The sequence below is a fragment of the Melanotaenia boesemani genome, chromosome 13 (genome assembly GCF_017639745.1).
Source record: "Melanotaenia boesemani isolate fMelBoe1 chromosome 13, fMelBoe1.pri, whole genome shotgun sequence".
Lineage (NCBI taxonomy): Eukaryota > Metazoa > Chordata > Actinopteri > Atheriniformes > Melanotaeniidae > Melanotaenia > Melanotaenia boesemani.
In genome coordinates, this window is record NC_055694.1 from 22,485,750 (window position 1) to 22,510,381 (window position 24,632).

General features: G+C 36.7%; 1 protein-coding gene across 2 annotated transcripts; it reads right to left on the reverse strand.

Annotated features, from left to right (window-relative positions):
- LOC121651119 (oxysterol-binding protein-related protein 2-like) lies at window positions 1-24,359 on the reverse strand. 2 transcript variants are annotated; one of them, XM_042003027.1, is made up of 14 exons: window positions 24,255-24,359; window positions 13,858-14,232; window positions 11,000-11,126; window positions 10,413-10,488; window positions 9,898-10,032; window positions 7,469-7,566; window positions 7,203-7,385; window positions 6,969-7,076; window positions 6,094-6,183; window positions 5,770-5,890; window positions 5,154-5,279; window positions 4,700-4,823; window positions 4,224-4,314; window positions 1-3,572 (listed from the first exon to the last, which is right to left on the reverse strand). In XM_042003027.1, the coding sequence occupies exons 2-14, from the start codon at window positions 13,892-13,894 to the stop codon at window positions 3,470-3,472; spliced, it is 1,419 nt and encodes a 472-aa protein (XP_041858961.1). In that variant the 5' UTR covers window positions 13,895-14,232; window positions 24,255-24,359; the 3' UTR covers window positions 1-3,469. The 2 variants fall into 2 exon arrangements, with proteins under 2 accessions (XP_041858961.1, XP_041858962.1); XM_042003028.1 differs by lacking the exon at window positions 24,255-24,359 and adding an exon at window positions 16,237-16,331.
- Window positions 24,360-24,632: the final 273 nt, after the last annotated feature.

Below are 24,632 nucleotides of genomic sequence, written 5' to 3' on the forward strand. Positions count from 1 at the left end.
TGAAATTAGAATTTTTATTAGTAGACATTTTCCCCATTTATTAATCTACAAAGCGGTCTACAGTATAGATACAACCCCTTACATTTCCCCACCTCAAAATAAGACATCTTGTACAACGTTCTCACCAAAACCTCTTTAAATACTATAAAAATAAATCAATTGCACAAAATAATAAGCCATTTTGCTTCTGATTACCTCTGTGCAACATTTGTACACATATATAATATTGACAACACAGTCCAAAGAAAGTTAACAGAAAACCAACCTTCAAAGCAACATAAAGCCTACGACTAGTTTAAGGAGCATTAGTGGTGGAACTGGTGAAGCCTGAATCAGCACTCATGATTATGACCGTTACGTTATTATACTACCTAAAATGAATTTAGAGAAAAAAATAAGCTGCTGTGTTCCTGTTTGGATTTATCTACAGCTCATACGTGTTACCAGTGCTGGATTTCACCCTTCAGTGACAGTGCAACTTTAGTGTTTGTGTTAGCGTGACAGTTTGCAAAATAGCTATTTCTATACAATGAACAAAACCTTTTTTTTTTTTTTTTAAGTTTTCTAAGTATGAAAATGATTAGTCTAAATTTTTGCGATTTTAATCAGCCAAACTTGTTCCAAAGAGAAAGATAGACAGATGTAACAGCCACAGTTAACAAATCAAAGTCCTGATTTAATATTCTCTACATAACTCTTGATTTTTCAAGAAATTGTTTCTTTTTTTATTATTATTATTATTCTCAGCTACATAAGCAGGAGGGAAAAAAAGGAACATATTTTTTTATAAAACCTTAAACATCATAAATAATACACATGAATAAAAAAATGGAAACAAATTTAGGCACAAAGCATGACATGAAAATGCATTTTAAAACAGACACAAGTGAAAAATTAAACAGAGTCGTGACAACATAGATAGTTGTAGTGCTGTATAGCTGTAGAAATCTTTCCTCATTTTCCAAAATATATTTAAATAATCTACAGAGACAACGCTGACATTCAGAGATTCATGCATCTGATGAAAACTGAGGAGCTCAGGACGTACGTGTGTGGGGACTGAGGGGGGATGTAAAGCTACAATAACAAGGTGAGACAGGTGCTGTTCATGTAGGTGTGCAAAGGTTGCATAGAGTTGGTTTTGCAAACTAAAGTCCAAATTCACTGGTGGAAACAAACAGAAAAAAACACAATGAAGCTAAAAGGTTTGTGGATGTCAGGGCATCTCCATCAGTCAGCTGATGCAGAAGCAGGTTGAAACTCAGATGTCTAAATTTGCTTATTCTAAGTCCTAATAACATGGAAAAGCCATTTTTAAAATGAACAGATTTTATTTCATGTTTGAATCTCCAATTTGTGGAATGTATAGGGGTATTTTTTTTCTTTAAGTATGTTTTTGGTATAAATACTAAATCAAAACCAATAAGCAGATCAAATTAAAATGTCTCCCATCCATCATCTATTCTTGTCCGTTTTTTTCCTGCTACACAGTTCAGGTTCTTCACCACCAAAACTGAGTTGAAAATTGAGTCGTGCTCAGCTGGAATGAAATAAGAATATATGAATATTTGATGACTGCAGCATCCGTCCATTCATTACTTTTTGGCTCGTTTTTTGTTGTAGACCTCAGTAATATTCAAGGTAATGTGCAGAGGCAAGGACACACCGAATACACCACAGAGTTATCGGTTCCTGCACGTCAGGCTCAAAACACATACATCCATCCTGCCCATGAACTGGGAGCTCTGAACAATCAGTCTGTGCTAGCATTCATCGGAAAATTATTTTTGCTTTCAGTTGATCCATTTTACTGCAAGAACAAGAAGGCAATGCTCTGACACAGATGGCAAAATGAACTCCAAGGCACAGACTTGTGTACAGTAGCTCGATGCAGACTGAGAAAGATCAACAATCACAACAGCTGTCTTGCATCTCCAATGTCCTTTATTTAGGATCGTTTTCCCTTAAATCTGTAGTCATTTTATGTGTCTTTATGGCAGGTGATGCTCAGAAAAACCCCAACCTCTTTGTGCCTGGTAGCCTTGTTCATTAATCCAGCCCCACTGGTGAGCTGAATGTCTACAGCTGTACGTTACTTTATATTACAATGATGTGAGTTACTTCTTTTATAGCTGACTTTTTCCTCACTCTCCTTCACAAAGCAAATGTGATTAATATGACTGTACATATTTATACACATATTTGCACAATGTGTGTGAATCAGACCAGCAAAAAATTGTTTTCTTCACTTGATTTAAAACTCATTCTTACTTAGATGAAGGTTTGCAAACAATCTGGCAATGATCTATTCAAACAAAAACCTTTTTAAATATATATATAATCTTAAAAGGGGGAAAAAACTACATATATTTTTTTCCTTAAAAGATGTATACATGTGAAGATTAAAAGAAGGAATCTTTTGCCTGTTTGAACATCAGTTCATCCCAGTGATGACCTGTACATGACTTAACTGAGGGTCAGAAATTATTTTCCTTCCATAACCCTGCTCAAAATATTTTTTCTTGGTTAGTGAAAATTATTTTTCTTGAACACACACACTGGAGCTTCAGGTTAAATGTTAAGACTTATATTGTTTTGTGCTGTTCACGGAAACATCCATTGTTAGAAGTAGTTTTGATTTAATACATAAACTGTGACGTGAAAGTTAACAGAGTAACAGCAAATACTAAATATTTTAGGATTGACATGCTGACAGTAATGGGCTCATGCCTGTATTCGATTTGTCTTGACCAATTTACCAACAGTAAGCACATATACATTTGTTCCTTAAAGAGTAATATGTCACTTATAGTTATTTTAAGGTTTAAAGTCTCTCAAATTTTCCAACAAAGCAAAAAAAAAAAAAAAAAAAAAAAAACATCTTCAAGATCCATCTTCAGTCTAAGGAACATTCACATCCCTGATTTCCTTGTTGACTGGATGTGCTTCTATGTCCAGAAATCCATCACTGCAATGCTTTGCATCATAGTTAATGTTGCTTTAACTCACATTTATCCATTTATGACACGTGAGCAACCAGCCAGAGTAATGCCAGCAGTTCCTCAGACATGAGCGTTTGATTGCAAAGATGTTAAACATTCAGACTGGGCTTGGGCGTCTGTGGGGAAAAAGAGATGCCACCTCTCTGCCACAGGGATTGATCAGGAATAATATGATTATTGTGCTCTATATAATGCTGGGGCAGTTGAATGAAAGATGTTTGCAGGTTGTTAGGAGGTGAAATCACTCAAGATGTAGACAGTCTGACGGAGAGATAGTCAGATAGTATATGACCAGCATTTGGCTTCCTTTAACTTTCCAATCCGTGCAATGTGTGTCAGTGGGTTTAAGATGATGTTTAAGGCTGTGGGATGGAAATATAGGTTTGTGGATTCCTTTAATTCCTTTAACAGAAAGGTAATTTTAGGTTACAAATAAGAAAAAAGAGGATATGAAGGCCAGATGGCTATCAGTAGATATCTGGCAGGTCCCGGTAGTTCCTGCTGAAATAGCCACCACTGTAGATCCAGTCCTGGGAGCCGGTGTACGGGTTGGTGCCCATCTGGAACCACCTTAAATAAAAGAAAGTAGTTACTTCCCCCTACTTGTTATTAATTGCTGATTAGCTTCTTATGGCTTCTCTTGTAAAACCTTTCTACGAACAGATTAACTTTTCAGGCACTATTTTGGTTCATCTTTAGCAGAGCAAAGTAGGAAACACAAAAATGTTCTGAGTTTAAACAGGTACAATAGCTCTGGAGCATTTTTATTGTCTTTCCCCCTTTTCCAGAATCAGAATAAAATTTGTGTCAGATGACATTTTTATACTTGATAAAGTCTTCGTTACGCCAATGAATGATAATGAAAGTACAGTGTGTAAAAATTACTGACATCTGGTGGTAATGGTGGTCTTAGAAAACAATTAACATACCAAGCACAGTTGTGAGTGAACAGTGGCCATCAGTGCCCAAAATTCTTCCAGATAAATGTTTTCATCTGAAAGTGAATCTGGTGGCCTCAGGTGCAGCAATGACTGCACTACAGGTTACTAATTCAGAATTGTGTATTGTCTTCTTCTATGTACCTTGTAAGTGTTACTTAACCTAAATGGTTGTGAAATTGTGTGTGAAAGTCACAAAAGTATGACATAGCTTGAACTGATATTAAGTTAACAGAGGACCGATCTGTCAGTTTGCATGCATGTGTAAGTGCATGATTGCTACCTCGTTGACCACTCCTCTTCATGCTTGGCTCTGTCCTTTCTGGCAGTCCTCTGTTTGTCCTCCAGTCTCTCCTTCTCCTTACTAGCCTCATCTGTACAAGAGCAAAGTTCCAAGGTCAGGACACCTTACTATTCATTCATCAATCAAGTTAGGGAGACCTGTGCTAAAATAAATGCTTCATTACAGGTTAATAATATTTTTTCTCCAGCAGGTGGCAGAATTGTCTGTTTAGAACCTCTAATATTTCCCATAGGAACCTGCTTATCATATTTATTTGGAGGTTTTACTTGGGAGCAGAGGCTTTTTTTTTTTTTTTTTTCTTTAATACCGGCTATAACTTAATTCTAGAGTATGTCTATAGCTCTGCCTGTAGAAGCACCTCCTCCACCCACCGCCTTTTTTTCTTTTTTGGCAAGCCTCTGATAAACAGATTACTGAAAATCATTAGATGATGATAGGATCCCTAAATAAATTACCCATGTTGCCATTCTCCATGGCTCTGATGTCAGGTCTGAAGCGACAGTCTGTGGGGGGCAGCATGGCTTCCATGCCAGGCTCCAGCTCATTCAGAGACACCGCAAAGTTTGTGAAGTTGTACATCTGGAGAAGGAAAAGGAGAAATAAGGGCTGCTGAGTGTGTGCTTGTGTTTGTTAATACATGTCTGGTTAATTCAGATACATGTATTTAATGCTTCGAATCTCCAGTCCAAATCCATTATGTCATTACATTAAGTACATTTATCAACTGGTCAAAATCTAAGATTAAAGATATGAATGAAAACAGTTCTCTTTTTGCTTTATGGCACATATTTACTTGCATGGGGTATTATCTGTAATTGTGTGTGTGTGTTTTCAAGGTCGTGTGTATGTGAGTGAGATCTATGACCAGAGTTTGCTTTCCTTTTCTCCCTAATCCCCCATATACCATACCATAGCTGAGTGTGCTGGTCTGGAGTCTATCCTCCATAACAGGGTGCTTCCCGGAACAACAGAGACGGTCTCTTGGACTTCTGGCATGTCGTCCGCATCGTCGTTCTCTGCTCCTTGGAGATCCTCCTGGAAATGATACAACTTGCTGTAACTAGTGATATTATAAAAAGAAAATAATGCAACGTGCCCTAGTGCAAACTGGATCTCAGAGTAGAAGTAACTTCTAGTGCACTGGATCCATCAACCGTTTCTATCAGTCTGCCATAACTTGTCTTATATCAGTCATTTTTCTTACTTTTAAGGAAAGCTACAGGGATTTACAGTTACAACATTTACTATTAATAAATAAGCACATTAAAGTGGGACAGTTAAAGACAAAGCACCAGTCTACACAAGCCTGCATGTTTACCTGCACAAGACCATACAGAAAGCTGAGGACACCAAAAGAAAAATCAAGACAGAACAGGATTTAATACAAAGTTAGCAGGTGGTAATATAGAAAAATAAATAAATATTAAATAAAGACGACATCGCAAAACACTTTTCCCTATTGTACAATAAAAACTTATAACCCTCTTAGTAAATGGCAAACAAAGATGTTCAGAGCAATTCTCACAGTTTTTTGCTTCTTGTTATCTCCTTTCTTCTCCGACTTCTTGTGGGCCTCATAGGCCTGAGGGTCAACACTCCACATGCACTCGGTCCACTTGCCATAGATGACACAAAGCTTCTTTTTACTGGACAGAGAGGTGGAAACAAGAGTAGCAAAAGGGAAGAGAGAGAGGGAGTATAGGGATGGAGAAACAGCATGGAAACAAGAGAAGGGAAAAAGGACAGGACAAGTAGAGGAAGGTAAGCATATGGAAAATGGCAAAGAGCACTTATATATACACAAAATCCATAATTAAGCTACTGTTTCTGTACAAGAATAAATTCTTACCTTTTGTCTTGGATGTATCCTTCTACTTTGTGCAACTCTTTGCCAAATATTCCACATGGCTTGAAATTTAACACACACTTGTCTCCAGTGCTGCAGAAGAAAGAACAAGAGATGTGTTTTCATTTGCTGAGTTTAAGTGAATACCAATTCAATGAACAGACAAATCCTCCTCCACATTTCTTTGTTAAAACAAAGATTATGAGGTGAAACTTTAAATAGTTTCATGTAACAATCATCAGTTTGCTTCATTAAGGGCATACATGTTTAATCCCTGGTGTTGTGTTGAGGCAGCGGTTTGTTAGTTGGTGTGTTTTTCAGGCTCACTAATCCAATCAGTGCAACAGTGAACACTGTGAAACAGCTTCACAGCAGCAGGTGTGGCTCTGTGCAACTGTGTGAATATGACACACAGCGAGGCAGAAACAAGGATAACAAGCTTTGCAGAGCTTCTCTGGACAAACACAGGTTAAAAGAGTGGCTGCCTGAGAAGCCGCACAGAGAGTAAACAAGCAGCTGCCTCAAGTATCAGGGTAAACACAAAGCGTAAAGGAGGGCGCATGGCAGAAATGCTAAAGAGCTCTGCGAGCATCAGACATCACAGCTGTCAGCTTTACTGAGCTTTATTTGAGCCTGAGTGCAGTTCTGTTTCTTCCCTGAGGATGGCTCAACATTGTGGATATTAATGGGCGCAAATCTGGGACTGAATGAGATACATTGTAGCCAACTGTACCGTTTACAGAGCATCTCCAATATGCTGTATGAATGTGGGACTATTAGGTATACATTCTAGTGCCAGCATCAGTGTACATTTACCATGTCTGATAGTGACCTAAATTAAATATGGTCATTACAAGCTCTATATAAGGTCCATGTACCTGTGGTTGACTATTTCCACTGTGCCATACTGCTCGATCCACAGTTTGCCCAGGATGATGTTATGTACACAGCAGTAAGGGTTACTCCATGTGTACGCTTCATTGTGCCTGAAGTAAAGAAACAGTGGAAAAGATGAGGAAATGTTAAAAATCTAAATGTGGAAGGAAGAAAGGAAAAAAATAAATAAATAGGGGAAAATGGGATGATGAAGACAAAACACTACAGTAACTTACTTGAGTAACTCTAGTGTGATAGTTCCTTTAGGCTCTGCCTCAACACTCTTGCCCCAGAACTTGAGTTTGGGGTAGATGGAGCCATGGAAGACAAAGTCCCCGGCCAGGCTCTCTGCGTGGAAGGCACTGACTGGGGGATGATGGGATACCTGCTCCGATACAAGCCGGAAGCCCTGATCCTCTCTGTAGATGGCCAGAAATAAAAGAATGTTAGGAGAATTAACAGTTAAAACAGGAAGGCTATAAGAAAAGACGTTTATGTGCACCTGATAAGTTCATAAGTCTCTCCCAGCAGAGGGTTGAAGGGCTTTCCAGTTCTGTCCCACTGAGACGCAACAGCTGACACAGCAAAAGCAGCTACTGCCTAAAAACATACAAATGCAGGTCCTGTTAGCGTGTGTGGTTACTTTAGATCCTTTTGTTTTAAAACAGTGGTGCATGTCATCTAATTGTGCTTTTCCTTGTTGCAGTTGTTTGCATTAAGCTTTAACATTTATTTATGTCATTAATTATTTTATTGCATTAATGAATATAATGAGGTTTAATGATCTAGCCAGACCCGGCGTTAGAAGTAGGGCTGCAACTAATGACTATTCTGATGGCCGATTAGTCACCGACTATAAAAACGACTAGTCGACCAATCGGATTATGTATCTCATGATTATTATAGATGGATCTTATTTCACTTTCAGCTTTGAAATCTTGCATGAGGTTGTTAAGTAAGTCCGACGTGCCTCCTCTTTAAATGTTTGAGCATTGCAGGCGTACTTCCGTGGTACACAAGGTCCGCTTTACAAATCTCACATGTATTTAATTTATTTTGTATAAAATTTTGTATTACATTTTATTTTGTAAGACCTTTGACGTTCTCTGCTGCCATTTTGTTCCCTAGTCCGCCGCCATAATTTCCCCCTGGCGGACTTTATTGCGCATGCGTAACTCTCAGCAGAGATAGGATTAGAAGACAATGTCTCACTCTGTATGTTTTTTTTTTTTTTTTTTTTGTTGTCAAAAATAGTCGGCTAAATTCGTTGTCGACTATTTTTATTGTCGACAACGTTGACTAATCGTTGCAGCCCTTGTTAGAAGTATGAAAATGCTTGGATGGGAGGGCCTGACTTGTGAGTGGGCAAGGCCCGCCCGTTCACAAGTCAGGCCCTCCCATCCAAGCATTTTCATTTTAATTTATATACTTTTCAATATTATTCTTATTCATAATTATTTAACAGTTGTTTTTATAGTGGTACTAAATGGTCAAAAGTAGAATCCGTTCCCATATGTGCTGTTTTGCTTTAAGAAAACTCATCCAGATATTTGCAAGTTCTTTGTGTTTGTATTTTTAATCTATGGGTGTGTGTAATCACCAAAGCCTGCGATAACTTAAAGAACATAAAGCATTCTTTAAGTTTTTGAGATATTTAGCGCAAAGTCCTTAACTAGCTTCGATGAAATAGTGACAGACTGATACCTTTGGACAGTGGACATAAGAAAGTGATCAAATGATAAAGTGAAGAAAGGAACATGTGTCAGGTGTCACACGGCAAGAATCAGCCACTTCCAGCAGTTTGGGTGATACCAGCACTGTGACGAGACCTAGCAAAATAGCAACCATAGCAACCACAGCAACTACAGGTGCATGTGTCCCATCGTCTGCAGCTGGATTAAACACAGCCCGACTCGTCCTTGCTAAGTGTAGTAAGTCACAATTACATGTTTAGTATGTCTGGTTTTTGTCTGCTCCAGATGTTTCCTGATGTATTACAGAGTTGAAGTTGCACAAAATGAAACAGGATCAATTTGGTTGAGCTCTAGTTGCCTTTCTCTAAGATGAACTTCTGTAAACTTGTACAGGAAAGTAGCTTACTGAGTGTTCCACCATGGTTCCTCTTTGGTTGGGATGTGGAAGTTTGTTGAGTGGCTAAAACATGATGAAAACATCTGAGCGTTTGTTGTTTTGTGTAAAAGTTGATCCATGGATCCAAACATCTCTCATGTTGCTGTTTAGATTTTTTTGATTAACAGATCTCAACTTCTGACAGTCTGTCATTTAATTCTAAAGCCTGATTATTAGTTAAAATGACTAGATTGACTGTTATTTATAAATTAAAATTTCTACTTTCTGTTAAATCTGTCCCGTTACATCTGATATCTGCTGGATCCGATTTTAAGTGTCAGCAAAAGTTTTTGTTTTTTTTTATTAGCAGAGTAAAAAAAAAAAGAAGCTTTTTTTCCTTTTTCATTGAAATCTGCTTCGACATGAGTCAGATGTTGAATTATTAAACTGGAATTTGTCCTCTTATTAAGTCAAAATTCATTTGATAATTTGGGACCGCCCACAGCGATCAATTGCCCGCCCTGGTACTTTGTCCTGGTGCCAAGACTGGATCTAGCACAGAACTGTCTTTCTAAAACATATGGTCTGGTCTTCTGGAGAGATTTAATATCCATTAATGTGCAAAACTGTTTAAACTCAGTATTTCTTTTAAACTGAAAAATGCAGCCATCTTTATAAATAAATATGAGAAGCTAATAAGAAACTCTAAAAGAGTCCACAGACACACATAATAGATATTATAACAAGTGAAATAAAATTGAAATTTATGAGACATTTATTCATTTCTTGTCTGATTTTAGGAGGTCCGTGTCGAGGGTAATCACATATCATTGTAAGCACATGTCTGTGTGCGTCTCTGACCTGCAGGCGCTCTATGGAGTCAGGCAACAAACAGGCTTTGTTAATGAGGTAAGTGTGTTCCATGTATTCTGTGATTCTCTGCAGGAAGCTCAGAGGCTCATTGAAGACGATGGGCATCGTGATCTTGGACAGTTCCTAGAAAAAGCAAATATCATGATTTGAGCCTGGCTAGCTAAATACATTGGGTGAAATCATTTTAATCCCCTCTCAAGTACTGTGAGAAACTTCAAGTCCAACAATAACTAAAAAAAAAAGTTGATTTCTTTAGCTTTTGATGATGTAACTTTATTTAGTATGTGTGTTGCAATTACAAATACTGTCAACACGGTCCAGTACAGCATGCAACTTCTAAAAAGCTCTTTGACATGTCTCAACAAATGCCCCATGAGAGAGTCAACATTACCAACTAAGATTGAAGCTGTACACTGTATGCAACAGTGGGTTGCAGATGCTCTTATTTACTATATCTTTATAAACACAACATATAAGTGTATATATGACCAGCATGCCCTTACCAGTCCAATACATTTTTTTAGGATACTCCAAACACTGACAGTATTCCTGGAAAACATGGCCGCAGGTAAAGATGTCCTGACATGAAAGAAATACAAAGATTAAAAACAAGGCTGTTGATAAGAGGGCCTTGCAGTCTGTCAGGTTTATTAGTAAAATCCGAAAATCTAACAAGTAGATAAGAACTATTCGAGAAAGAAAAAAAAAAAAAGAAAAAAAGAATTCACCAGAAATTCGACACGTTCTGATGAAAGTGGACAAACAGACCTACTCACATCAATAAAACCATGTCTCTCTTTCCTAGAGTGGGGATTTTTCTGCTCAAATGACATCCCTAAACTAAAGAAAAAAACATTTGGCAACATGAGCCAAATGCCTTCATGTATGAGTCAACCATGTTAATCCCCAATGACAGTGAAAGACTTCTACCCTTATCTTCCCTTGTTTTTTTTAAGCTAACTTTCAACAAGTACAATGTCGTGCCACTGCAACACCAATAAAAAAAACTCAAGTAGTTTCTGAAGCAGATGCAATGCACTTTAGTGCATACACTCTGCAGATGAAATGTGGTGGAGGAATGCTGTTCTACCTGTGTTTCTTGATGCCGTTCTCTTGTGGTACTGATCCATTGTTCTTCTGACTGCTGCAATCAAACACTTGTGCATCTTTGTAACTGGCCTCCGACACCCCCTCATACGACTCATCTGAATCGAGGCCTGTGGGATGGAAAAAAACTGATCATTTGTTCCATCACGTCATTCAGCCAAATTTCTGAGCAGACTTGGAGATGAGTAAGTCATGTGATTAAAAAGCCATTACCCTTCTTGCAGCCAAATCTAGGCTGAATGTTAGTTTCATTTACAACATCATAATTTTACCAGCACACTTGCTATATGAATGCTGCTTTGCATCAGGACCTTTTCTCCTGGGTTTGGCTTGCAAATTTTATTGAATGAAACAGTTACACTAACTAAACTCTTCACGGAAACAGCAGTGAGACGCTTTAAAAACTATAAACCCAATCTAAGTTTAACATATGAAACATAAAAAACTAGAGTAAGTTGTTATTTTACACTCATATGGAACCATAACATATATATTTGCCTAGAGAAAGTCACATTTAAATATTTTTTTGTGTTCAGGTCATGCTTCTTTAGATTAGATGTAAACCAACTCATTTGTGACTGAAAAATTTCCTTAAACAATTGCCCAACTGTACACCTCTAATTATGCTGCAGGGTGGAGTTGGGAAGGACTTGAGGTGAGGACTTGAAAACTGTTTAAAATAGAACAGAATTTATACCTAGTCAGCTTACACACCCTCTCAGGTGTCAGTAAAATGTCAAAAGGTAAAAGGTGTGTATTCTTATGTTGCATAAGGCCAGTTAGAATTGTATTCAATGTCACATAAAAGCCTTTCATATTATGTGTGAAAAATACACAGGCTAGAATAGAAGGATGTGTATCGTGGCAATGTGTTTAAAGGAGGAGATAATTACAAGCCACAACCAATACACCAATATGTATTTATCAAGCTTTAAAAACAGGCAATAGGCACTGTTGGTCCAGAAAAATAACTTGTCATACAGCAGCATTTCCATCATTCTTTACTGAAATAAGACCAGTGGCAAACATGAGCTATTTTACATCATTACTGTTAATTAAGATTCTGCAACTAGTATTAGTAAATATTTGCACACTCACAATTATGGAAATGGTGAGAAGTGGAACTTGGGTTTCACATAAGTTTGACATTATTGTGTCTGCCTGTCACAGCTGCTTCCAGGCAACTGCATAAAAGCAGCCATGTGTTATAGACAAGCACATTTATATGAAACTTAGACATCACCTGTTACTGATCACATTTATCCCAGTGCAAGGGTACTAATAAATAATGCATCAGTTTTGGTCTGCATCTGTCTCAAATTTGTAAGGTGATCAGAATAATAAAGACAAAGACAAAACAGAGACCTGGATCTTTTGTTTGTATCTACATGGAAACAACAGCTAGCAAAAGACAAGAAGAGCTACACAAAAATGAACTGTACATGAAGACAAATCCATAGTAATTTACACAACATCAACACAAGGGACAGAAAGTATAAACAGTGACATTGAGCATTTCTGATTGAAAACTACCCTCTGCTTTGACCTAAAGTGTGCTAAAGCATAAGCATTAAAGATATGGAATGTGCATAAGAGCCCGGCAACACTGATGTTTCTACTACAGTAAGTAGTCTACATTTTATTGTATTTTAAAAACAAAGTTGTTATCAGCTCTCAACAATAACTGCATAACATTCGAATCACAAGTTGGTGAAATCTCTTTAACTTTCTTCTTGTCAAACAGGGTGTTTGACAAGAAACAGTCCAGAAATTCTAGCTCCTAAAGAGCAGAAGACACCTTAACATCAATTTGTTGATGGATTTAAGGTGCTTCATAGCACAAGATGTGAAATAAACCCAGCTGACAACAAGCCATTTCATTATTTCATTTCCTGCTTGAAAAATATCACATCATGACAAAGCAATAAATCTAAAAAACATGTCTGAGAGAAAAGTTAAATTGAACAGCTTTTTCTTAAGTTGATTAAGAACTTAAGTTATTTTTGCAAAGACAATGCAGTAACATGTAGAGATAAACCCTACACTGCTCTGGGTGTTGTTGATAAAACTGATCATGACTGGCAGACAGCCAGCCTCTAAATTATTGAACTGATCATCTGCCTGAAACAGATTAGATTCCATTGAATGGTATTATACTTCAATAACACACACAACTTGAGTTACAGCCTCTGTGTTGTACGCTTTTCAAAACCACCCAAGCTTAAGTTTACAGCTATGTTATATTCTTTTGTTAAGTTATATGGAATTAAATAACAGAACTTACTGGTATGACAGAGAAGTTGATCTTTGACTAGTTTTATTTTATTTAATATAATATTTATATAAATTTTGACAATTAATATGGGTTTGTTATAAATGGCCAAAAACATATCTGCTAAAATAATATTCCATACATTGGGTAGGGCGTACATGTCGGGCGTCATTTGGGAAATTTGGTCATTTTTGAGCATAACTGATGGCGAGACTTAAACAGGTGCAAAAATAAAATCTTTGGGTCAAGCATTAAAACAAAAGTAGCTGATAATGATGAAAATTATTTGAAAGTAAAAGGAGAAACTTTTTGTATTTTTGCCCATCTTTCAAATTAAAACAGCCATTTTGATGGTTTTTATTAAAACATACGACCGTCTCTGCTATTTAAATGAACTAAACTATCAGAACTAATCTTCATCACTACTTGATTTTTCCTTCTGCCAAACAACTTTCCATTTGTACACTCCTCAAAGATTCAGATGCCCTACAAGTGATCTTTACCTGCTGGATGCCAACATGTGAGGACATCAGTGTGACAAAACAGAGAAACATGCAATAAGTACCCACCTGTGAGGGCGTCGTAAAACTCATCCTCATTGCTCATCTTCTAGAGTCAAAGCCGACCGGTGGTTTAGGACAGATGTTAAACTTCTAGCACATGTTCCTTATGGTGGCAGCCCCAGAGTTCTTCTGAAGGGAGATTTGTTGATCAGGGTCCCTCCTGAGTGTCACCAGGACAACAGTGAATGCTCTCTAAATATTAGTAGAAGGTCCCAAAGTCAGGCTGGTGCTGACTATTGGCAGATGGTTTGACCACAGAAGAAAGGTACCAGGAGGTGTCAGTCGGAGCAAGACAGCTTCTCAATTATCAGACAGTAAGCGAATGGCTGCAACTCGAGACTTCAATTTCTTTGGTGTTGTTGACCAAGGCAAATAAGTAATCTGCAGAGACAAAAACAAAGAAATTATTACTATATTGAATGTTAATTCTGAGTTTTAGGGGCTTCTTTTCCCTTGGGGAGCAGTGTAGTTGGGATTGACAAAACAAACACATGCACAAAAAGGAAAAAGGACTATATAAACAACAACACATATTCTGACTACTGCATTGCTCTGTTTCTGTACTGTAACGCCTTGGAGAGATTTCTGGTGACACGAAATGCAGTAGGTCATGCTCAGCATTTCAGACTGAGCTAAAATCTGCTTTGTCTGTCTGACTAACAGTCTTGTCCATCATGGGCCAATGAGTGCAAACAGTGAGTTTTATAGTCCAGCAATTACATAATCGGGACACTACTGTCGCAGGCATTCTGGGTCTTTGTCAACCTCTGTTTGGTACATTAGCTTCACTGAGTTTAAACAGTAGACATAACAAGCTTTAATTCTCTAAATAAAAATTTACTTTAGTTATTTACAATACCAAGACATCCAGTCCTACTCATTTTAAAACAGCTTCCAAACTTTGACTGAACTAGCTTAAATGCTTGTCAATGCTGCATAAAACTTCCGTATCCTGCTGAGTGTACAGTAAATGAATGTAACCAAGTGATCATCAGTGAAGGTTGTACCAGTCAAACAACAGGCTGCAACTCTTGTTCAGTCCCTCACACAATTCAACTAAGCAGTGCAAACAGGTCAGTGAGATTGTCAATTAGTAGCCATGAAAAAAACAGCTTTAAACATTCCACTTTGCTGTCACTGGAACATGCTGTTCCATCTGGTTAAAACTGTAGATCTAATTCCTATAACTAAGTCAATTCTTAGCCAGGTATAGCTTTTCATTTTACTATATTTTCCACACTCACAAAGCATAAAAGTTGACTCATTGTGTAGTCATAGCAAGTGCTCAGTGGTAGCTAAGACGCCATCACAAGCAAAGGTCTCCTCTCCAATATACAATAAAGCTAAAAATTAAGTTTTTTATCTCTTTGATTCTTTTTTAGATAAGGGCTCTAAACATTAAGACTTGAGCTGATCTGGATTTTAGATACAGTCATGTATAAAAGGCTATTTGAAATTAAGCTAAATTTAATCCTCTCTGAAACAGTGTCCATAAGTGAAGACTGAGACACCACAAGACCAAATAGAACAATAAAATTTTAAATAATTTATCCAACAAAGACGCCGACAGATGGGTCAGTCTTATGTGTTTGCAGAACATCTTTAACCTCAGCAGCTAGTTTACCCCTTTTAAAAGTAATGCTTTTCTTTTTCTTTAAAATGGGTCAGGAAGGAATGTACAATTTTAAGACAAGATACCAAATCTTTACGCAGAAATAGGAAGTAAAGAAGCGTAACATCAAATTAATTCTATGATTATTTACAGGATATCCAGTAAAAACCTGGAACAGAAACAAAGCAAAATAAACTATTAAAAAAAGACAAAAACTGTAAGTTAATTAAATTTGAGTAAAAAGAATTCATGCCTTATATCTATATGACTGCTGGTGGCTACACAGACTTTAGTTGGTCTGGCAAGTGCATGATAATAGTAAACAATCAGCATTTTATTTCAAGCAACAGTACTTATAGCTTGTAGACTTTTCATGCATGATTAGACACCCAACTTAATAAGAGTTAGCCTGACCAACTGAACGCAAATATAACTAAACCTGTAATATGCAGGCTACTGTTGCAAGAGTCCAACCACCAAGATTCAGCAGTTTTTCTTTATGTAATATGTTCTTATTTAAGCACTGGCAAGCGTCTGATACTTTCAAGCATTACTCTTTCAACCCAGAAATGATGACTGCCTAAGATATCAACTGCAGTCAAACAAACATAAAAAAAACAACTGAACAACATGACTGTTTATTATGTAACTGTTCATTATACATGAAATATAATTTACTAATCTGTGTGACATCATCCTCAAATTAAAGTCACAAAAACAATGCTCTGTCCTGTTTGAGGGTGTCTGCTTTAAAAAAGAAAATCTTTTCATACCTGCTATGCAATGTAATCCCAGGTGTTAACAACAGAGTTGTTAAATTAAAGAGGGTGAAGCACTGACTGAGGTAACAAATCAAGATTGTTTTTTTTTTTTCCTTTTCCTCTTACTGTGCCTTTGTTAAAACAGTGAGGCATTACCTTTGCCAGATACAGTTAACGCCTTCCACACACAAAAGAACTTTGGCCTCGACATCAGCGATCGATAAAGCTGACAGAAACGATGACAAGGTGCTATTCAAATACTCTGAACAGCTTACTCACTGTCCACCCCTGCAGGGTTTTTTTTTTTTTTTTATTAAATATAGACTACAATCAGAATGAACACTGCATTTCTAATGCTACAAGAATTCATTTTACTAACTTGAAAAAATTAAAAGACAATCTGGATTACAGACCTGTAATTTTATAAATGACAGTTTTAAATACAGATTGATAGATGTGTAACAAACCAAAAGCGCATGACTCAAAAGGGTATGCCAGTGGACTTTAATCACACATATTTGTGCATCTATAATCATAGTTCTACTTATACTCTGGTAATCCATTCAAACGTGATGAATCGAACAAGTATATGTAAAACTGGAAAAACTGGGATCAAGTTTATGTACTTTTACATTTCAATTTTATTGTGCAATGACTTTTTCATTATCAAGACACACCAAAATAATTTGTCTTTATTTATTGATAAATATGTATAATCTCTTTAAATATTTCTTTTTATTCTTTAGTTTCTTTGGTTTTTGCACAGGATTTTTACATAAATTCCTTAGGCTTTCAAACACTGCTTAGGTTTTAAAATGCTCACTTAAATTAATCTTTCTATCTCAAAATCCAGAGGTCAAGGCAAACCCAATTAGCACCTTATCTCGCCAGCATAGTGACGTTCTACTTTGTTGCTGATAACCTCACATTTGTCATGTCAGATTAAACCACACTGACACAGAGCAATTACATTTGCAAAAAAATATAAAAGCAGCGAAACGTTGGCTTCCTAGCAACAGCGCTGTTGACAAAATGCCATTTATGTCTGTCTGTATATCTGTGAGCTGGGCAAACAGGACTGAAAATATGATTTGCATGTGTTCTTGCAGCACCACCATATCTGTTTTGTCTCACTTTACTGGACTTTAGGATCCGCTTAAAACATGTACATGTAACATGAACATCTGCCTAAAGGTACACTTGGTAACTTTGACGGTAAAAAGATGAGGCCTCTCTGAGTTGGTCTTCCCAAGAAGTTGAGAAAATTCTGTTTCTTAAAGTTTTTTGAAGCATGTGGTGGAAGATGCACATTAAACATGGGGACTTCATTAATTAAGTTTATATGGTTAAAAAGAAACTGGAGAATATGGTGTGTGTAATATCTGGGAAGTCTCACTGGAACTCTCTTTTGTAAATTTTATGTTGTAAGTGAACCAAGTTTTGTATTCTATAACTGTGCACATGAACTATGTCTAATCAGACACACCCACAGACCAAGGCACAAAGCTCTTTGATTGGCTGTGACAGACTGAGATCATATCGTTTGCTCTGTCCCAAACGCCAGTGTGCCATTGCGTAAACATGGCACCACAAACACACCCCAATCACTCTCCTCTATACTTGGACAATAGCTAATGACAAACGACCCCAACGTGAGCTGGTTCTTCTCCTCTAGGTACACAAGGGCACAAAAAATGTGTATGCAGCATGTTGTGTATTGAATATTAGTATTAATAGTCAGTGTCCTGTGACACAAACACACATTTAATTGTAGCCTGGATCATTCAGTTTTGTTTTTTTTTTGTTGTTTGTTTTTTTTTTGCAGCTCTACACAGAAATGCCTCATCAATTGAAACAGCAGTGTTTTTGTTTTTTGCTTGAAAAAGATAAATTACGAGTGGAAAAATGTTGCTTAGAACTGTGCGGTCCTCCAGGAGCTTACAAAAAAACATCCAACAAAAGGCTCAGGCTGAGAAAGGAACAGAAGGGAGAGTCAATGTGAAAAAATTAAACAGACAAGAAAAGGCTTTGTACTAATACACACACACCTCTACATGTCCATGTAAACACTTCTAATTAAATTGGTGGCATGCCTCTGTAGACGATGAAACACATACTTTAATTCAATTTCACACAAACATTGTGGGCCACGAGATGAACACTAAAACAGAAGCTAAAATAGAATATATCAACCTTTAAAGAAGCTAATAAAACAATCTAAAAGGAAGAAATGTCAGATGTAGGAAAAGTGCTACTCAGCAACTAGACTGTGTAATCTGCACATACTCTAGCCAGACCAGCAGCTTCGTGCAATGAACAATTAATCATTTCTTCTTATTCTGCACTTAAACAGCAGTTTCTCTCTGCAGGTGTACCTTTTTGAGGGCAGGGATCCAGTAAAGATGGAACTGAACATCACACAAGTCTTGTGTGTTTATATTGCCACAAGGTGGTTGTCATGTGTACTAAGGACGTGACAATAGAATATCTTGTGTTATTAAAGGTCTTTCTGAAAGGAAATTATCTTTTTGTATGATACAATGAGCCAGTTTACATGACTATCGAAACCTGATTTCTGGGAGTAATGATGTAATTGTACTAAAGTGATCTGACATGTCTACTTGCATTTGTGAAATATGACATTAGAAAAATCCATGTCTACATTTACCAGTCCATTATTGGATTTGGGAGGACGGACAGATGTGTGTGGTGATGTCACTTCCAGTCATTTTTAAAACATTTGAACACGGCAGCACCCTCGGAGTTAGCTGCTAATGTGAGAGGTAATAAGCTGTTAAATACTTTACATGTGAATGTTTTACTTGAATGGTCCCAAACCTTTTCTGCGGAGCCACATTTTCATGTACATTCCACTACCTCATGCACCCAATGCAGACAATATAATGTAGAAAGTGTTGTTTGGAAGAGAAATAGCCATAAGTTTATTACACGTGCCATATTAAAAAGCCGAATTTGCCATTATCTTGCTTAGAGAAGCCAATTTTGGGCATACAGGGACCTTGTCACATGTGCAGATGCAAAAATATGCAATAAATCAGATTATATATATATATATATATAGATAGATAGATAGATAGATAGATAGATAGAGAGAGAGAGAGAGAGAGAGAGAGAGAGAGAGAGAGAGAGAGAGAGAGAGAGAGATTTATATGCACAAACACATGGAGTATAAGAGAGAAATGTACATGTGAAAATCATTTTTCATAATCCCATAATGGCAGTTATCTGACATAGGATGTCAGATTTAGTTGTTCACACTACCACTTGATTTGTCTGGCAACTCCAAAAATAATCAGGTAATAATCAGATTTTTGGTGTGCATGTTAAACAGGTTCTATGTTTTCCAGCCATAACAAATAAAAAGCCAACAAAAAAGCTTTGTCAGTAATATTAAAGGTCCCATATTATAAATTTTTTCAACAATTTCATATGGGTGTCAGAGGTCCAACAACAATGACAGTATCCACTACCTGTGGTAGTGGTTATTTCCCTTCGTGAGGTCACAAAGAGAAAGATCTCAGACTCAACTGTTTGAGCACACATTCACTAAAAAGTGGAGGAAGCAAGTGAGAGGGGTGACAGGGTGATTTTTGGGCCTCATACACAGACTTTGAGGTCACCTTTAGAAAGTGAATTTTGCATAATTTGGGACCTTCAAAAGTATTTTAAGTTTGTCATTTCTTGAAAAAGAAATTAAAAAGTTAATGACTCATCCTGTGCACTAAGATTCACAAGACAACATTGTTAAAAGTTAATTTTTTCTTTTACTGTTGATTGGTGCTCTAACTAAACTTTTTTATGCAAAACAAGATAATAAGAGCAAGGATACAGCAACTGGGAGAAGGATAAACCACAAAGAATATATAACCATTTTGTTTTCTTTTCATTTGCTAAAACTTGCCATTTTTAATCACAACCCAGAAAAAGCTCTAAAAAAATTAAAGAAATTAAAAAACATTTGGTTCACAATGTATAGTGGCAACATGCACAAAACAAATTTCCACACTATCAAGCCCTCTCCTTTAGAGCCTAATCTATATCAGTGGTTCCCAACCTGGGGTCCCTGAACCCCAAAGGGAGTCCCCCGAAAAGCACAGGATGTCGCCTGAGGCTTTGACTGTTCAGAGCCAGCGTGATTTAAATTTAGGCTATATCCACAGAGTGACTGACTTTTTTACCATTTTATTAATAAGACATTTCTAAGAAATATCACAGGCAGATGATTCCTCCTTATTTTGAAAAGAAAAAAAAAAAAGTTCAGCTTTGTGTTGGTAATTTCCTTAATTTTGGTTTTATTAATGGAAGAGAGTCAACAAAATGAAAGTTCATATCACAAGACCAAAAGAGAGTTAAAATGTCAAAAGTGCACAAATAACTTTTTATTAGACTATGAAAGCAAGTATGAAATCAAATTCATTTACCCTCAATCACAAGACTAACCTTGTCAAGTACATTCACTGACTGCAGCAGTGCAGAAGGAAATGCAAGCGTCAACAACATAGTTTCTGCTCTGCAGAGAAAGGACTTGTAGCACGACCATCTACAGCAGCAAGAAATTAACTAAAAATAAATAAAATAAAATAAAAAAAAACAAACTTAAAACCAAAATACTTCAACCTAATCAGCCCAAATCACACCGAAGTATGATTTGGCCTGATTGGAGAAAAAAAACATTAAACCTGTGAGGACACTGTATAAATCTTGACAGCAGAGGTAATTACAATTACCTGGTCTGGTCTCCATTAGATACTGTCATAAGATGTACACACTTCTCATTTTATCTTGACAGACTTGTACAATCTCTAAAAGAAAATCTAAACTAAAGCAAATTGCTTTCACAGTCCCTTTTTAAGAGTGTGGAGCCTGTTTTCTTTCTTTCTTTTTTTTTCTTCCTTCTTTCAGAGGTAGGATATCTGACTAAGAACTAAAGCTGTATAAATAAATAAATAGATAGTTGAAGCACTGCTGTAACTTACTTTAATAAACTTTCATGTTATTCAAAACTATGTCACCAAGTTTAATTACAAGAAAAAGGTCTGTTTAGCTTTTCATTTTGGTCATTCACACCAGACTTGAACTCGTCATATTCACAAGAGAAGAGAAACATTAAACGGCAGGTAACAAATAATGAGTTTGATTTCATCATTTTCTTGTATTAGATCTCAATGCTAACCCCCTGGGAATAAAATACTAATCCTGGAGAGGATGCTGAACACAGTTTCTCACAAACTCACCATTCAGCATAGTTTGAGTCAGCACATTCTGGCCATACCTGCTAGAGTGGAAAACCTGTTTGGATGAGTTTTACTTTCAGACTGTACAAATACCAAGCCTGCTTAGCATCATACCTCTAAGGTGTCCACCCTTAGCCAAACACAAAACACATTAAGAAAAAAAAGCTGGTTTGGTGTTCATCACCATTTGCAACAATGTGGGTTTGTGACTTGTTTTTAAATAAAATGCTTTTTTAATCCCCTTTTCTTTTTTTTTTATTCCTTTCTTTTCTCTCTCTCTGGGTTACTACTTCTTACTTGAGATCTTCTGGTAGTCCAGCCACCTTGTAAGTAGAAAGAGATGGCCAGTGAAAATACTTGTCTGACTTACTGGTTGTTTTCTTCACAATCAATAAACAAGGACAAGAAAGATAAAGACAGAAAAAAAAACAACTACAGCTCCAAAATACACATCTTCCACACAAAGATATGAAAAAATACATTTAATGGGAACCGCTGCAGACAAGAATTACACTAAATGTAATTCTTTTTTTAGTGAGTGTAAATGATAGTTTAATGTACATAGCAGAAGAATGGCTGCTCCTGTGGTCAAAATATTACGTCACATCTAAGTTAGCACATCATGTATGCTTTCAAGTTACTACAATACTTCCCCACTAAGCAAATAATTATAGATCAATATTTAGTAGTATTATAATATTGGCTAGTAATAACAGCATGCTGATATAATGCTGCCGTCTTGTTCTCATAGTTTGTCCTTGCTGACCAACAAGCTGATGAAAATAAGCCAATAAAAGCAGAACAAAGCAATACAAGCTGAGTTACTTTTCTCTTTGACACACGAAACATACAGTAACATCTCTGTTACATGGATGGTTGCCTTGACTAGCATCAGCTCAAATGTTGCCCTATACTCATGTAGCAACACAAAGCAAATAGGATGTACACCATGTCTGTTCTTTTATAAAAATGAGTTGGCGACAGATGAGTATACTTATATTAAATGTTTTCACAGTACCTGACTGTATAGTATGGACAAAATAGGACTGGGCAGATAGCAAAACACTCTTAAACTAAAGAAAAAGATTTTTTACATCTAAATCAATCTTTTTATAATCTTATGACCACCAACTACCAATCAATGAGTAGAAAAACTTTCCAAATTCAAATTCAGCAACAGGTTTTATGTGTCTACCACTCCTCTTCACAGTGTTGAAACTTGGCTTTCAGTACATATCTTCCTGTTCCCTTAAATCTGACCACAGATTGCAGAGACACATATTGCACAAATTATTCCTTAACGTTTTCACAGAACGAACCTTTGACTAGGCAACCTGACACAGACGAGCTCTAATAATTTTACTTAAAACAGCTTCACAGTGTTATTGTGATAAGAAGAAGGCAGTTCACTAATACAGACTGATGTTCCCCTTTCAAATGGAGACCATCCCCATAGCAACTAACTATAGCGGTAATTAGGGCACCATTGGGAGGAAGAGAGAAAACAAAATGATGCCAACTGTAATTCCAGAGAGACTAGTCTGCTGGTTAGTGTAATGTAATCATTTAAGTCATGATTTTTTATATTTGTATTCAACTGGTTTTATACATTACTTAAGCCCTTTATGGAAGTGCTTTACAGTAAAGTTTAATTTAGGTCAATTTTTCCATGGTTTTATGTATAATAATAATAATAATTGTCACCGAAATTTAGCATCAAATATGTTTATATGCAAATAGTAGTTTGCTGCTGGACAGCTGAAATTGTCAAGTTTAATTTCAAATACAAGCTGTACTTTCCATAAACTAAACATTTTCATATTGTCTTACAACACTGATTATTCAGTTGCATTAATAATAATATCTGTCCGCATATTTATCCATAACTGCAAAGTTTAACAAGCTGCCTGACAGCAGTGCTGGGTCTGCCACTGAGAATATGCCTCTCAGGGAAGGCAGATAAAAACACTCCTGGGTCCGTACTAACCTTGGTGTCAATGACCTACAGTAACCAAAGCTTAAAGCCAAAGTTTGTTTAGTTTCTCTTGTGAGTCAGATATAGAAGGTGAAGGTAGCAATGAGAAGTCAGACAGGTATGGGAACATTCATTCTGTTTGATGAGCAGCTAAACGTGACTTTAATCTCTACGATCCCTGAGATAAAGGGATGCTGCTGCGGATGAACCTTACAGCAGGGAACTTAATGACTTTCACACTTTTCTGCTTTCCATCTGCATTTTTGCCTCTGTAACATTTTACTTTTTTGTCTTTGACTGCCTTAACCGGTCATTTAAAAGTAACCTTCCACCTGCTTTATTAGTTAAATTAATACTGGTGAGGGATGTATATAGCACTCAGCTTTAAGTTAAACTCTACAACTCTAGCTTCTGAGGACCAATCTCGAATTTGCTAGTCAACTGTTTACTGGCTAACACTGGCGTACACACAGTCTAGTAATTGTTCTAGCTTGCCTAAAAAACAGCAATATTTCCAAAGAAAAATAAAATAATAAAATAAAAAGAGGATTCTACATGTACATGAGGCACTGCTTGCCTGGACAACATAACATCAAGCAGGCAGCCCTGACTCATTGAAGCTCTGGGAGTTTTTTTGACAGCTAGCTTTACAGTTAGCGAGCGGTTAAAAAACAAAAAGGGTGGTTAACTAGCATAGCTAGCAATATCTTTATATAAAAAGAGCAAGCTAAATTTGCGGCATTGTCAAAGAAAATAGGAGACCATAGGAAAAACACCTAAAAAAAAATCTGTCATCTTACCTCTGTTGTGTGTGCAGTCTGAATGTTTTGGGAAGTCCAGAACATACGGGGAAGGAATTTAGTGTGTTGCCTTGTCTTGACACAGAAGCGGAAGTCGATAGCAGACGGGGCGTCAACAGCCGAATGACGAGCACCACCTACAGCCAATCACATTAAAGATAAGGAACGTCCCTAACCACTGAACTTAAACGACAGATCAAGAAAAAAAAAATTACATTTTAAAATTTTGTTTGTGAGTTAAATATTTCAGTGAGTCAATCTACAATTTGAAATAAGCAAAATGATTGACACAAAGGCACAATCTCATCCTCACATATTTTACTTTTACTCATTTTTCACTATTTTTGGATGAATATGATATTTGTGTTTACACCATAA

Bases quoted from the DNA above. Each gene is read 5' to 3' on its own strand.
- LOC121651119 (XM_042003027.1), bottom strand. From the start codon at position 13,894: ATGAGCAATGAGGATGAGTTTTACGACGCCCTCACAG. The intron at 5,280-5,769 runs GTGAGAATTGCT...TATCATTTCCAG, and splicing joins ATAACAAGAAGCAAAAAACT to GAGGATCTCCAAGGAGCAGA. The intron at 4,315-4,699 runs GTAATTTATTTA...GCTCTTGTACAG, and splicing joins CATGGAGAATGGCAACATGG to ATGAGGCTAGTAAGGAGAAG.